General features: G+C 41.8%; 3 protein-coding genes across 4 annotated transcripts in view; 2 read left to right on the top strand and 1 right to left on the bottom strand.

Annotated features, from left to right (window-relative positions):
- Window positions 1-71: 71 nt before the first annotated feature.
- LOC134460883 (sterol 26-hydroxylase, mitochondrial) lies at window positions 72-8,695 on the top strand. The gene is made up of 9 exons (XM_063213489.1): window positions 72-397; window positions 803-993; window positions 1,851-2,050; window positions 2,432-2,629; window positions 3,525-3,688; window positions 3,795-3,961; window positions 4,233-4,314; window positions 4,404-4,607; window positions 6,824-8,695. Exons 1-9 carry the CDS (start codon window positions 137-139, stop codon window positions 6,953-6,955), a joined length of 1,599 nt encoding a protein of 532 aa, XP_063069559.1. The 5' UTR covers window positions 72-136; the 3' UTR covers window positions 6,956-8,695.
- Window positions 8,696-8,729: 34 nt separating this feature from the next.
- zgc:66484 (uncharacterized protein LOC327557 homolog) overlaps window positions 8,730-16,050 on the top strand; it is a 43,379-nt gene continuing 36,058 nt past the window's right edge. Inside the window, exons 1-3 of one of the 2 annotated variants that reach the window (XM_063213491.1) lie at window positions 8,730-10,439; window positions 10,899-11,082; window positions 11,285-11,360. In XM_063213491.1, coding sequence (XP_063069561.1) covers window positions 9,250-10,439; window positions 10,899-11,082; window positions 11,285-11,360 — 1,450 coding nt within the window. In that variant the 5' untranslated portion in view covers window positions 8,730-9,249. Of the gene's footprint in view, window positions 10,440-10,898; window positions 11,083-11,284; window positions 12,628-16,050 lie in introns of those variants that run through there. The other variant, XM_063213490.1, reaches the window with a different exon arrangement.
- The window catches only part of vil1 (villin 1), a 28,474-nt gene continuing 25,341 nt past the window's right edge, over window positions 12,918-16,050 (bottom strand). Inside the window, exons 16-21 of the mRNA XM_063213487.1 lie at window positions 15,670-15,815; window positions 15,108-15,252; window positions 14,643-14,831; window positions 14,077-14,145; window positions 13,718-13,867; window positions 12,918-13,347 (exon numbers count right to left, since the gene is read on the bottom strand). Of these exons, the coding sequence (XP_063069557.1) occupies window positions 13,234-13,347; window positions 13,718-13,867; window positions 14,077-14,145; window positions 14,643-14,831; window positions 15,108-15,252; window positions 15,670-15,815 (813 nt within the window). The 3' untranslated portion in view covers window positions 12,918-13,233. The remainder of the gene's footprint in view (window positions 13,348-13,717; window positions 13,868-14,076; window positions 14,146-14,642; window positions 14,832-15,107; window positions 15,253-15,669; window positions 15,816-16,050) is intronic.

Here is a 16,050-nt window from a genome sequence, read left to right as displayed (position 1 = left end):
TACCTCATAACAAAGCATGCTGAAGAGGAAAGGGTTAACTCCTTGTGCTGTGGCTCCACCCCTCTGCCTTTTGAGGCGTGTAAGGGGAGAGCCACTGGCTGTAACGTAACATTCCTCGGGCTGTGTGGTGCGGGTTATGGCTGCACGGGTGGCTGTCAGCTGGGCTGGTCAGAGGAGCTCTCTGCTCCGACCGAAGCCTGTGCCCTCTGTCCCAGAATGGAGTCGAACAGCCAGCGGAGACGCAGCAGCAGCAGCGGCAGTGGCGGCAGCAGCACCCGCGGGGATCCTGGATGGCAGCAAACTGAAGACGGCAGATGACCTTCCACAGGTCAAGGCTTGGGAAAGCTTGTACAGAGTGATTTTTAAAGGCTATCTCAACCGGCTGCATGAGCTCCAGGTACGGCATACAAAGGGGAAGTTGATAGGCTTTCTGGTCTCCCCAGTGTGTGGTTACATAATGGGAAAAAAACATGTGCTTTGTTCTGCTGTGTACAGCTGTAACTATTATGCATGGTGGAGTGTATTTCTGACCAGGCACATAGCAGTTACATGAATTAACCAATGAGGAAGAGATGTGTTATTCATGAAGGGTTTCCTGATCTCGCGTTACCACAGCAACATCTGCATAATAAGAGCAGATTTTGGCTCGAGATCACATTTTATTCTTGTGACTGGGTCAGATGATCTGCTCTTGTGTACATCTTACATGGTTTGTTTCCCTATTTGTTGATAATTAACTAAGATGAACTAAATGTGTGTGTGTGTGTGTGTTTTGTGTTAACGTATCCTTAATGTTTGCTAGATACTTGACAAACAGCTATATGGACCCATCTATAGGACGGCAGCAGGCAACCAATTCTCTATAGTGTTGAACAGCGTGGAGCTGGTGGAGGAGCTCCTCAGGAAAGATGAGAAGTTTCCCTCTCGCGGGGACATGTCCCTCTGGACTGAGTATCGAGACATGAGAGACCTCGGTTATGGCCCCTTCACAGAGTAAGTGTGTGTGTGTGTGGGGGGGAGACGATCAGAACACTTATTTGATTGGGATCATGGGTCAAAGACATCCAACATGAAATTGTCCATCAGTGCAACGTATACTTTTGCTTACTGTAACTGCAAAAAAATAATTATAATTTATTTATAATTATTATAATTTAAAAAAATATTTTGTTGGCTTGGCTGTCATGCATTCACTTGAAAAACAATTGAAAATCATGTTTTTTACAGTTACAGTAAGCACAAGTATCCGTTGGCACTGAAGGACAATTTCATGTTGGACGTCTTTGACCCTCATAGCCCACAGTTTTTTCAGACATCTTCAGGCATCTTCAGGCGCCCTCCACTAAACTTTGTTTCCCTTCACAGTGTAAGACAAAAGTTTTTAAATGACTGAAAGACCCAGTCTTGCCAAAAATCCTCTGGATTTATTTGTTTAAAGCTGTCATGTAAAAAAATATACATGTGCTAGAAAATGATATTGACATGTGATCATAGGTTCAGGATTGTGTTCAATTTCAATCATGTTTCACTGGCAATGATGGTGCATATTCATATTGTACCACTTTATTTATAACCCCCAATTGTGTTTATTGTCAGTTTTGTTCAGTCATGTTTATTGTGTCTTTGCAATGATGCGCACAGATTGCACAGGCCAAATAGCTTGAAGAATCATGCACAATGACCGACCCTGCACTGTAAACGTACAAACTGTAACTAACACATTCTTGTTTTGTTCAAGTACCATGCTGCAAATCGTTCTTAATCCTGAAAAACGTGTTGTGTTAATCTAACTTGGTTGTGCAATTTCCTCCTCCTCCTCCTCCTCCTCCTCCTCTAAATGTACTCCTTAGGGAGGGCCAAAAGTGGTACAAGCTGAGAGCTGTGCTCAACAAGCGCATGCTGCACCCCAAGGACTCCGTGCAGTATGGGGATGTTGTCAATGAGGTTGTCACAGACTTCATTGGGAGAATACAGCACCTTCGCAGGACCAGTCAAACTGGGGATCTGGTTACCAACTTGTCCAATGAGCTCTACCGCTTCTCTCTTGAGGGTATAAAAAAAGACTTAAAGTGATACTGTCCCATTTTTGGAAATAAGCTTATTTTACACCTCCCCTTGAGATAAATAATAGGCTCTTACCTGTCTCCTGTACTTCCAACCGTTTTCTAGTTATGGCAGTGCACATTTTACCTCCAAGCTAACAGTTAACATTGAGTCCTATGAGACCAGTTAGCCGCGAACTGGTCTCATAGGACTCAATGTTAACTGCGGGCATGGGACATTATCACTTTAACAAACGCCTTACATGTTCACGTCACTTAGTTTTGCGACTTACTATTTGAGAGAAAGTAAAGTGATTTTGTGTGACCTCTCTCTAGCACCCATTTATATGCAAAGGCCTTTCTTGCCTCTTCTCCTTTGCCTAAATCAGGAATCTCGTCTATTCTCTTTGAAACTCGAATTGGTTGTTTGGAAGAATCGATCCCAAAGGAGACCCAGGACTTCATTGACTCCATTGCAAAGATGTTTACCTACAGCATGCCTGTGGTGCTCACGCCTAAGTGGTCCCGCAACATCCTGCCCTTTTGGAATCGCTACATCGCAGGATGGGAGGGCATCTTCAAGTTTGGTGAGGAAATTATTTAATGTTGTGTCACAGTACAGTCATGCCAAGTAAAGAAAAAGACTGTGTTAATGTATTAACTAACTGGTAACACTTTACTTTACGGATCGCTAATAAGGTGGTAATTTCATGTTAATTTCATAGTTATTTCATAGTATTTCAGGGTAATAACTTTGTTTTTAGTAACAACAGCAAAATAACCATACAGTTTCCAGTGCATTGTGGTGACACCCTGATGACTCGCAGCACGGTGACACTTTGTTGACACACACACACACACACACACACACACACACACACACACACACACACACACACACACACACACACACACACACACACACACACACACACACACAATGCACTGGTTTGGTACACGCATGCCATCATCAACCTTGTTCAAGTATACCAGTATTATACTGTAAGTGGGGGCAGCCGTGGCCTAGTGGTTGTTGAGTTGGTCTTTCAATCTGGTGGTGGTACTGTAGGTTCAAATCCCACCTGACCTTTCAAGGCACCTAACCCTACATCGCTTCAGGGACTGTAACCAATACCCTGAAAAATAGTTACTAACTGTACGTCACTTTGGATAAAAGCCTCAGCTAAGCGTGATGTAGTAAGAGTGTAATTTTGAGTTTGTTGAGGAAGAGTTTTAATAAAGTTTTGAAACCGTAAAGAAGCAATGTTGTGCTCCTCAGCAAACTGAAAACATTGATACTTTGAAAAGCTGGAGTGATGAAAAGTAAATAGCCACAGATTGCACCTTAAATTTTACCTTATTGTGACACTCCTAGTCACTTGGAAGGCTGGTAGCTGGTTGTACACTGTTTTCAAACGTCACAAGTATAAGAAAATACTGGCCTTTAGCTACTTACTGTAAATAATAAGCCTATTTCTTTAGCTGGAAAGCTGGTAGACGCCAAGATGGACGCCATTCAGAAGTGCGTGGACGCCGGCAAAGAGGTGGAGGGGGAGTACCTGACCTACCTGCTCTCAAGCACCAACATGAGTCACAAAGAGGTGTATGGAAGTGTAGCGGAGTTGCTTTTGGCTGGAGTAGACACGGTATGAATAAAGTGTCTTTTTTTTTTAGCTCAGTTTTTTACTGTACGTGTGAAATTGGGATGCGAATAATCATCTGTTAACATTTGTGACTGCCGCTTGTCTTCAGACATCAAACACCATGATGTGGACTTTCTATCAGCTCTCAAGGGAGCCTGAAATTCAAGACATCTTGTACCAAGAAGTGAAGTCCACTATTAAGGAGGATAGAATTCCCACGGCCCAGGATGTCACAAACATGCCTTATCTCAAGGCTGTCATCAAAGAAACGCTGAGGTAAATTTGTTTCACATATGCCTCTTTTCCACTGCCGGTTTTCTGGTAGGCCTATCGCTTGACACAGCGTGACTCGGCCGCCACTTTTTGCCCTTTGATTGAGCTGTGTCGTGTCCAATCGAAAAGCAAAAAGTGTCGTTCGAGTAGCCCTGTGTCGAGCTGTAGGCCTACCTGAAAACCGACAGTGGAAAACAGGTAATAGACCACTTGACTACCTGTTTCATCTGCAAGACACTGAAATAGTCACTGTATTGTTGCTATTGTCTTCTAGAATGTACCCCGTGGTACCAATAAATGGGCGACGCCTGACAGAAAAAGATGTCGTAGTTGGAGGCTATTATTTTCCAAAAAAGGTGAAGTTATTTTCAGTTCTCAATCAAAACTCTGATTTTGTCATTGATTGTTGTGTCTCATCTGTTTCTCATCTTTTATCTTTTACCAGACAAATTTTTCATTATGCCATTACTCCATCTGTCACGATGAGAAAGTCTTCTCTGAGCCGTCCAAGTTCAAACCGGAGCGCTTCTTAAGGGATGGAAGGACCACCAGACCGAACCCCTTCGGCTCCATCCCGTTTGGGTTCGGGGTGAGAGGCTGTGTCGGCCGGCGGATTGCAGAGCTGGAGATGTATCTTGCTCTGGCAAGGGTGAGTCACCTCATTACATAATAGAAATAGAGTATATAGAATGGAATATCTTTTTTTAGATTAGAATAGATTCTTTATTGTCCCAGGGATATTTGGTTTCACATCAGACTGTTCAGTTCCATCAGGTTAGATCTTGTAGTACCGGTACACATCTCATTTGCTAAACATATAGACACCATTTTCACACAGACACATAAACATCCTCAGACATTCACATACAGTACATATACTGACATCTATTCATATACACTCCAATATACACTCCTCTACATACCTATACATTACCTTCCTCTCCTCCACACAACCCCTCCATTTTTATTTAATTTTATTCTACCCTCCCCCTCATTTACCCAGCTATGCCACCAGCTATGCAGCTCCTCTCATTCCCAGCTATGTCACCACACATACATTAGTCCATACATTTTGTTATAGTAACATGTACAACAGAATTGAGCATTCCTTGTTTATTGAAGCAATAAATAATAATTTAAAAAAATTACACTAGCGTTCAAAAGTTTGGGGTCACCACACTTTCCACCCACCGGACTTTTCCCCCCATACAATTCAGGTTATTCTGTTTCAGTTTTGTTTCTAGTCTAGAGTCACCTCATGACATAATACGGTTACACTTAACTTAACGCCAGCGTCATATGCATGCCGCGTGTCATAACATTGTCAAAACGGTGTCATGAGACATTATGTCAATGCCACAAGCGTTTTATGGTCATGAAAATTTGACATTGTTTGGACTTTCTTTACCAAAACCGAATGTCACTTTAATGATGATCAGTCATAAAATGTTTATGACATTGACATAATGTTTATGACACGTCCATGACTGTGGCATGACACTGTATGTATGACGCTGGCGTCAAGTTAAGTGTTACCTGTAATACACTTGAAGCAAGCGTCATACGCATGTCATGACAAGTGTCATATCAGTGTTGTCATCAAAATGTTGTCATGACACAATCAGGGATGAGTCATAATAATGAGTCAATGTCATAAACGTTTTATGGTCATGAAAAGTTGACATTAGACTGTCTTTACCAAAACCCAATGTCACTTAATGATAACAGTCATGAAATAATTTTATTGTGCCATTGCTCTCTGAAATGAATGCATACAACCAATGAGCTATTTTTGGAGTTGGAAAAAGCAACTGTGAAATGAATTTCTAGACAATACAATACTTAATTATATAATATATATATATAATATATATAATAATAAATTACATTTTGCATTGTTCAGAGCTATGTACAGAATAGGCCGAAATGTATTCCAAACTTTTGTAAAGTCAACGTGAACTGTCTGTAGGAAATGAATTAAATTCCTACTAATAAATGAATTAAATTCCTAAGTAATAAATGTGTGAAAAGAAATTGGTTAGATTTCTCTCTTCTGTCCAGTTTAACCAATATGATGGGTAAATAAACATGCTGGCGGTGGTGGTTCAGGTGGTAGAGGAGCCATTCTGCAACCAGAAGGTTGCAGGTTTGAGCCCTCCTTTACCTGACCCCATCTATGCGTCCTTGAGCAAGACACTTAACCTTAAGATGGTCCTGGTGGCAGAGTGGTACCCTGTGTGGCAGCCCTAGCCACCAGTGTGTGAATGTGAGTGTTAATGGGTGAATGTGAGGCATACATTGTAAAGTGCTTTCAGTGCTCGGAGGAGTGGAAAGGAACTTTATATATGCAGTCCATTTTCATTTTTGGCTGTTCAGTACTGAACTTCATACCATTTCAAGCTATTGATGGATGTATACAGCTTGAATTGCAAAAAAATGGAATAATTAGGGTGACCACAAACATTTGAACGGTAGGCTAGTGTACAAATAAATGTTTGACATAAGACCTGAATGATCTTTTGATGAGAATGAGATGCCCTACAAATTACAATGTGTCCTATCAATCAAAGTTGGAAATGTAACTTTAATTTGCACGTGTGTCCATCCCAGCAAATCTGTTACAGCTGTACTGTCCATCTAGTTTTAATACATTATCAAATGGCTTTTTGGCCCAGCCGTGGGTCAATCAGCTGGGCACTGCAATGCTACACTGGCTACCCGGTTTCGACTTCGGCCCCGGTCATTTAGCGAACCTTCCCCATGTCTCTCCCCACATATTTCCTGTCCCACTCTAACTATCCTATCACCAATACAGGCAAAAAAAGCCCAGAAAAATGTATGTTTTTTTCTCTTGTGTTCTTGTAGATCATCAAGCAATTTGAAATCAGACCAGATCCAACGGTCGGTGATGTGAAGGTCATAAACCGGATCGTGCTGGTCGCGGACAGAGAAATAAACTTGCACTTTATAGAGAGGAGCCCAAGTGGATCCTTGTGAATCAGGATGACTACTACTACACCTGTTAGTGGCCTTTTAAAGACAGAAGAGCACGCTTTACGTTTCGTATTTTAGTTTTTGAATGCTGTGAACAATGAAGGATTTAAGTTGTAGCCACAGGCACTTACATTTTCTCCAATTAACACATGGTATGCACATCAAATTTTTATATTGTAAAAATATATATTTATATATTTGTATATACTGTATCTCCAGCTGTCTGTTGTATTCCTTGCATTTCTTTGACTGTGGCTACATTCAGACAGCCTTGCATTTTCTATTAGTAGCCTATTTGGAAAGTGACCAAATCCCCTTTGCTTGTGTTTGTCTATTTGCAGTCATTTCCAGGTCTACCCGTAAAGAAGTAACATTTCACTTTGAAGTATAAAAGTGCTACAAAGAAATACCTTAGTATATCCATTTAGAACAGGGGTAGACAATTAGCGGCGTGGGGGCCAAATCTGGCACGCCATCAATTATATTCAGCTCACGAGATGCAGCAAATAGCAACAGTGAGTGCCGTTAAATAGCCTGATTGAAAAAAAAATGCAGACAGTAGTTCCATGCTTCTTTGTTTGTCCTGCATTCGGAATCAACGTCTGGTTCCATGGCTTTTGACAACGAAATTTTGCATTGATAGCTAGAAATCTTCTGCTAATGAAACGTGTTAGAACAATAAACAACTGGCACTTGTATACATTAGTTACATTAGTAAATTGTATCTATGGTCTTACTTTCCGGTTGTTAACTTCACAACATATGAGATTGTTTGTGTTGTTTTGGTGTTCACTTTATTTTGATTTATTTGAGCAGTGACCGACCGAAATGCACAGAATGGTTTGCCTTATTACAATAATGACTCAAAATTATATAAATGTATGGTTGTCAAAACTCATTGATTTTTTTAATTATCTTTAGGATGCGCTGGAAAAGACATGTGGACTGTCTGTCAGTTTGGACATAATCTCCAAAGGGAGTGTGGATCTATGACACTGATGAATGTATTTCTATGAATATGTCAATATATTACATAAATGTATATTGTTTCATATATTGCCAAGTTGACATTCACCCCCAATAATGTTATCTATCTGTGTGTTTTGTTGTATTGCTTCAGTGAGTACATAGCCCAAGCCTATACTACATTAAAGGGTGCTCTGTCTAAAGTGTGTGTGATGTGTTGGCACTCAAATACAGTACAGAACAGACTGATTTCACATATTAGTAGGCCTGATTGTCCTTGGATTAAAGAAAACGGGTTAGACAAAACCCTCCTCATTACTTATTATTACATTAGTACCTATGGTGGAATAACAATGTAATTTCATGTAGGCTACTCTTGCTGTACTTCTATGAATCAAGAATGTACTTGTTCCGTTGCTCTTCCATTTTATCAAACTCTGGTAGTGACCCTTACAAAATAATCCCTGCGCATGTGATGTATCTGATATCGTCCCACAACTGTTGGCAATAGGGTGGATGAGTGCAGGCTGTCCATGTAGGATTTAAACCTGTGCCTATAACTCCCCCCTGTGGTGAACGCTATGTAGGTGCTGTTGAGTGTCTCAGGAAAATGTGAGTTGAGTTCTAACCGGATACAGTAGCCAGCCCCACCACAGTCCTTTCACGGGATGCTATCCTATTTTGTAAAGCAGAGTAACGTCGTTTTTCTCAGAGCTGTCTCCAAATCTCTATTCATTACATAGTCTATAACCAAGTTATTGCGGAGGGTTAAAACAGACACGGTTCAATCTGCTGTGCATGTTTACGCGGTGAGGCTAATGTGCAGTTCCACGTGTATACGTTTACTCCTGTGTATGTTCTTGTAGGCTTACTGTTAAAGTAATTAGTTTTAGTCTGTGGTTGCACTGTCCTCAGAATATTACTTAGTAGCTACAAGAAAACATCTGCCATGTGTTTCTTGCCGTTGCGCTTTTAGAAAGTCACATGACCAAGGCTCGCGCGATCTGTGCGCTTTGCCGAATCGGCGTGTACCACTCATGAACAGTAGCCTATTTGCCTCCAGTTTGCAGTTGGACCCATGGTCAGGTAACAGTCATGGTGTCAAATAATCAGGTGTTTCAAACATTGTATTTTACAACAGACAGTGTGACCACGTGCTGCACTGTTTCACCAGAGGTCTAGTTTTATTGCTTTATAGTTTCTCTGTCCCCACCTAACATTGCCTACTTTTCGAGTTGTGTTACAAGCCATTTGCAGCAGTGTGTTAGTTTTGTTATTCCAAAACATTTTCTTTAAACAGGCCTAAATACTCTCCTTACAATACAGTAAAAATGAGTCGACAAGTCGGATTATGCACAGCCAAAGTAGTTATAATCGGAGCCGGATTCGCAGGTCTTGCCGCTGCAGCCACTCTATGCGAAAGTGGATTTCAAAATGTTAGGATCCTGGAAGCCAAAGGAAGAGTTGGCGGGAGGGTGCACACTGTCAGACCTTTTGGTTCAGACATCATAGAGCTAGGGGCTAATTGGATCCACGGGCAAGTAGGAAACCCTCTCTTTGAACTTGGTCAGAAGCATGGTCTGATGTCGGAAAGCTCTGCGGCCAGCACCAAAATGTGCCTGCCTGGGTCTGTAACTCCGTGTGACTATTTCTTTAGGGAGGGTGGGAGATTACTCCGGGAGGAGGACGTCGAGCCGGTGTGTGCCCTTTTCAGTCGACTGACCTCCCGCGCATTTGACTCCGAGTTGGACGACAAGCATCGCTGCCTCAGCCTCGGGGGTTACCTGGACGATGCCTTTTCAGAATCTCCTTTGTCAGCAACTGCGGATGTCCAAAAAGTGTACGAATGGTGCAAGCGGTGTGAGTGCACTGACGAGGCAAGTTCCTCCCTTTATGAGGTGTCTGCCTCAGAGATTGGTCACTATGTGGCACTTGACGGAGGCTTTTTCAATTCCCTTGGCCCAGGAGGATATCAAGCCTTCATAGACATACTTCTGAACAAGTTGCCTCCAGGCCTAGTAATGACAAATACACCTGTGGTAAAGATTGAATGGGCGTTAAATGAGAAACATCAGGACAAAGATGTAACTCATCCTGTGAAGGTTGTCTGTGAAGATGGTCAGATCTTTGAAACAGACCATGTGATCGTAACATTGCCATTGGGGGTGCTGAAGCAGACTGCAGAAAGGATGTTTAACCCCCCTCTCCCTGACATGAAGATGACTGCTATCAAAAGACTTGAACTTGGAGTCGTTGACAAGATCTACCTGTGCTTTCCTGAGAGGTTTTGGCCAGAGGACTGTGCTGGGATACAGCTTCTGTGGGATGAGGGACCAGAGGATGCTGCAGTCTACAACTCTCAGCTAGAAGGGGAGGCTTGGAAAGAGACCTGGTTTAAGAAGATATGTGGCTTTGACACAGTAGCTCGTCATCCCAATGTGCTGTGTGGCTGGATCACAGGCAGAGAGGCTCTTCACATGGAGAAGATGCTGGATGAAGAAGTGGGCAAAGTCTGTGTGAGGTAACACATACCATCATCATCACTGATATGCTTACCTTTCTCAGGATTGCTTCATTCTCATTATTAGGTGGTGTGCGCAGCGTGACACAAATCTTGTCTTCTCAGCTCATCTCAGCTTTGCACTTATATGCGCACACACACACACACACACACACACACACACACACACACACACACACACACACACACACACACACACACACAGAGTCACTACCCGCTTCCACTACTTCTACTACACATCAGATGGCAAGGGATGACGATGTCATGACAACTCAGGGTCCTAGCGGTAGGAGGGCAGGGGTGAGACAGAGTAACGATATCTGGACTTTGAATGGTCACAGGGTCAACCAGCAGGTCTTTAGAATGCATTCCATGGTAAGCAGAATGAACAAATGAAATTAATGTACATGAATATTACAATTTGTATTTTGTTTTCTTTCTATTCTCTTTTACCAAAAGTCTCCTCAGGTCCTTCACTGGCTGGCCTGTTCCTGAGGTGTCTGAGGTGCTGTTGACCAGGTGGGGATGTGACCCCTATGTGCGTGGCTCCTACACATTTGTCCCCCAGGGGGCGCAAGCGGAGAGGGAACACGGCGCGCTGGCTGCACCGCTTCCCTCTGAGCCACACTCTGCCAACACAAAGGTATTGGAGTTCACCAAGTTCACTTTTACCTTGGTACCTTCCCTGTTAAGGTTCAACGGTTTTCAACATTCCATGAGACCGTCACATGTTGGAATAATGTTATTCTGTTATGGAGGAAGCATTTTAAACTTCATTTTTTTGTTTGTTTGTTGAATAATTGTTTTGATGGCTGCCATCCTCTTCTTCTCTTGTTTTTGTATAGCCTCTGCAGGTGCTGTTTGCTGGGGAGGCGACGCACGTGAACTTTTACACCACTACGCACGGCGCTTATCTCACAGGTATCAGAGAGGCACAGAGGCTCATTGACCTCTATCCCTACTAGGAGCTGTTGAAGGTGCACTGTGGAATATTTTTAGCAGTTACTTTCCAGCAACTCACGCTGCCCATTCACAAATGATGTTGCCTTTTGCACGAATACCGACCACCACTATCAAATTCTAACTATTCATTATGACTATTCATTATGAAAATTGGAGGGATCTTCTCAATTTCCGCCACTTTGAATGTCCAGAAATGTACATTTTTAGCTGCAAAACTGTATTTTGCTCATGCTAGTAAATATTCTTTTATTATTTATTAAATACGCTTGAAAGCATCAAATTTGGCAAAACAGTTTCAATGAGCAGCGTAGCTGCAAAACCATCCTACACAGTGCACCTTTAAGTATAAGGACTTCTCTGCCAAGATACTGTTGGATCACTGTCTTCATGGAGTTCTTGCAAGTAGTCAGACACCTTATGAAGCTGTACATGACCATCTTAGACTGGTCTTACTGGGCGAATACACCGGTGGCGACAAGATTAAGCGACAGCAATTCGCTGCACTGCAGCAAGAGCGTTATGAGCGATATAAGCTACTTGGTATGTCTGTTGAAAGCAGAATGCACGCATTCCGACATTCCCATTGGCTGTGGTGTCTGTTGCTGAACCGCTTCATAGTTCATTGGTATAATATTCACTGAAGCCCAACTCCAAAACTGTCGCTCAAATCGCCTTTAGTCGCCCAAACCGCTTGACTTTTGCCTCTGCTGTCGCCAGTGAGTGAATGCAAAGTCAGTTACTTCCGTTGCTTGAATCGCTCAAGTCGTGTCCGTTCTATTCATGCCTTTAGAAAGCACTGCACAGCTTTAAAAAGCTGGTTGCTTTGGTTCCAATGTTTCACTCAAAATGTTTATTTAAAAAGCTCAAAAACACTATGAAACAAATCAATAAAATGTTCAATGAGAGATTTGATTGTAATTTACGTAAATACTAGCCTAGAAATCTAGACGCCCCTAGCGACCGCAAATTGAATTTGCTCCCGGGGCTTTTTGCTGTACGGGTCTGGCTGCGCTAGGCTACGTAAATACATCAATTATTTGATTCAGTACCAGGGAAATTATAATGCTTGTGGAACAGAAAGATTTTCTTAATTAATGTTGTAAATTATACCGTAAAAACAGTGTGTGAGAGGTGATATCCACACCAAGATGGGACAGAACATTCAGAAATTTGAAAATTCACACATTTGCACTGGACAATAAAGTGTTACTGAGTATGTTTGTAATTTGCACATGTGTATAATTGTATTCTGTTTTAACATCTCTTTAATACACCTATATTATAAATATTAGATATTTATTGGTAGTACGCCAAGTATTGACGTTCTGGAGGTATCCATCAGCTAAGGCCTTCAGTGTTACTATAGAATCGTGAACAAGTCCAATGGAATAAAATAGTCACAAGTTTATTTTTAATATTTATTTATCAACATATATATTTTTTTTATTGACATTGTTAAATATTCAATAGAAATATATTAATATTACCTCTTATGACCAACAAGAAAACATTACACTGTAGCTGTAATTAAACTTTTTCTCACTTTAAAAAAAGCAATGTATTGACATCTCTCAGACTACTTGTAAAATAACAATAGCATGAAATCCCCATAGCATGAAATCTCTGGAACAATAGCTGCTCAAATCTTTTGGAAATGGTTGAATTACATGTATAAAAGCGAGTTGTTGTTTTTTTTTTTTTTTTTTTTGCTTAAGAATCAGGTGCATAAAGCTGTCTGCAGGACCAAAAGTTTGCAGCAAATGCTCTTGAACATTTGAAAAAAAAAAAACTTTGGATGCTCATCACAATGTACAAAAATAATGAATCCCTTTTAAAACAAGCCCTTCGCCTTCTTGAGGTTTTTCTGTTTCCATTCAGGCATGGAGTAGAAGGTCATGCGATCCATTCCCAGGACCAAAGCAAAGTCCTCATTGGAGAGATGCTCCTGCAGAGTCATAAAGAAAAGGACAAAGTATATTGAGACTTTGCCAAATACCCATTTGTGATTAATGATTAATGCCACCACACTCTTCTTAAAAGATACAAAATTTTGTCTATACCAGAGGCAAAATCCATGAACAGCTTTGACACAATACAACGTATGAAAATCCTGCAGCAACCATGTTCTGTATTTGAGAGTAACACAATCCCGCTTTTGCTTATCAGTGACCAGTTGGAGAACCTCTGGTCTCCAATAATCTCTTGGCTCTAAAAATAGAAGCCCTCTCATCCATAGAGTAATTTTTTGTCATTCATTAAATTGAAAGAAATTGATTTTATAAAACTCATTTATAAACATTTTTTTTTTTTTTTACCTCCTTCTGTGTGGGGTCGACGCCATCGGGTAGGTCTTCAGCTTGGACGTGGATTAGCTGTTCTGCAGGGAAGGCGGCTCTGATGGTGGGCACCACGGGACCAGAAGGCTTCTTAGTAGGGGCCTTGGTGTCATTGGGTGCGGTCAGTTCCTGAAATTAGAGGGCACGAGAGTGTATAGATAACAAATAGTAGACTACAGAATGAGTCCTTTCAGTTGAACTGCATGACTTGCGGTACATTACAGTCGTGCAAACCAGAGATGTTAGCCATTAATGTGTGGGAAGTGGACAATTGATTGTTATTATGGTTGCAATAGATGATCAAGTGATAAGTTCAGTTTATTTGGTGGTAAACTCACCACTGAAAGTTGAATGATGCTGGTTGCGTCTCCAAGTTCTGACTTCAGCTGGTCGTAAGACTTTCCACCCTAAATGCAAAAATGTGAGATTTTTTTGTTATAGAAGTGCTAATGTATTGCTCTCTCTTATAATACATGTATTATGTTGGGCAGTCATGGGTGAGCGGTTAGGGCGTCAGACTTGCATCCCAGAGGTTGCCGGTTCGACTCCCGACCCGCCAGGTTGGTGGGGGGAGTAATCAACCAGTGCTCTCCCCCATCCTCCTCCATGACTGAGGTACCCTGAGCATGGTACCGTCCCACCGCACTGCTCCCCATGGGGCGCCACTGAGGGCTGCCCCCTTGCACGGGTGAGGCATAAATGCAATTTCGTTGTGTGCAGTGTTCACTTGTGTGCTGTGGAGTGCTGTGTCACAATGACAATGGGAGTTGGAGTTTCCCAATGGGCTTTCTTTATTAGTGCTTGGCCATTTCTATATAGAACTACAGTTAAGGTAAGGCAATGTCAGCATTTATAGCGCTATGTCTTAATGGGTTGAATTAAATAAAATAAATTATACACATACACTCCATCTATGGGGATCCCAGGCGTGGAACCAGCCCGTGAACGTTGGAGGCTCAAAGCCCTGCTTGACCATCAGGATCGGGGTATTAATGTCACGTCCAGCCGGGTGGGTGCGCAGGTATTCCTGGGCAGTAGTCGCCGCCTGTTCCTTCTCTGTCTCCTTGGCGCCTTTTCCAATCCACAGGTATACCTAGTGAAGAAGTGAGATATAGATTGGTACACAAGCAGTCTTAGAATTTGAATGCATAGGATGAAGCGAGTAAAAGTTGGCATGAATGGAGGATTTGTACGGCCATCTTTCTGTGAAACTGTATTCCAGTGATTCACAAATTGTTAATTTCAACTTGTTAGTTTTATTAACTTATAGTTATTTATAGTATTTATTAACTTGTAGTTTTATTTTAAAAGTATGTTTTGGGCAATGACGAGGGTTGTAAATATGGCCAAACTCCCATCAGCGTCTTACCTGATCCCAGATGTCCAGCAGCATGACGTCTTCCTCATCCAGGTCATCCTGGTTGAAGTTTGCGATCTCGGTGGCAAGGAATGTGCCAGTCTGATTGGAGCACTCGAAGAGACGTGGGGTGATATTATCCTCTTCCATTTGTAGCCTGGTGGTGGAAACACGGAAGACATTTGAGGAGTTTATTCATAAATGATGTGCTTTTGATAATATGCTGTGCTTTAATAATGCATTTTGTTAGATGAAAATGGTGTACGGATATGAATTTGCATCTTATTCTTCGCACTGATCTTTACGAGACGTAAAGACAGGATTGAGTTTGCATTCATTTTTTTTCTGGGTGGGGTCAATGCTTGGAGGGCCATTGTACAGTAGTTTTCGTTTTGTCTAATATTTATATTGCAGTGTACAGTACATCACAAAATAGATTTAGGCAATGGTTAATACATGCATAATCTTAGAAATAGCTACAAGAGAATAGTCATGAGAAGCATGTGTATACTCATGGGTTCTCTCGACTCTATGAGGCGGACTCTGAATGGCAGCGACTGTACTGTGACTGTACCTTTTGGTGTTGGCATACTGAGTCTTTCCTCCTAGATTGACCCAGAAGTCAGCTGGTTCTTGGCCCTCTGCGATGACGTGCTTTTCCCTCCTGGAGATGATGTCGGCCAGGGATTTCCCCAGCTCTCTCTCATCCCCACTGCATCCCTGTTACATGCATGCATTAGATATCCAGTTCAGGGGTGCATTTCTCAAAAGCCATAGTTGCTAACCACATTAGCTACTTTGTTGTTTACAATGCTATTTCCCATTGGCATCCACCCAAGTTGCTAACTGGCTAACAACTATGCTTTTGAGAGACTTCCCAGTCTTCATTTCCTTTTCAAATATCTATTTGCTGTGCTTTTACTTGGCATTTACTACATTGTAACCAAACTCAGCA

Source organism: Engraulis encrasicolus, chromosome 13 (genome assembly GCF_034702125.1).
Source record: "Engraulis encrasicolus isolate BLACKSEA-1 chromosome 13, IST_EnEncr_1.0, whole genome shotgun sequence".
NCBI classification, from domain to species: domain Eukaryota; kingdom Metazoa; phylum Chordata; class Actinopteri; order Clupeiformes; family Engraulidae; genus Engraulis; species Engraulis encrasicolus.
This window is presented reverse-complemented; position numbering and strand designations above follow the sequence as displayed.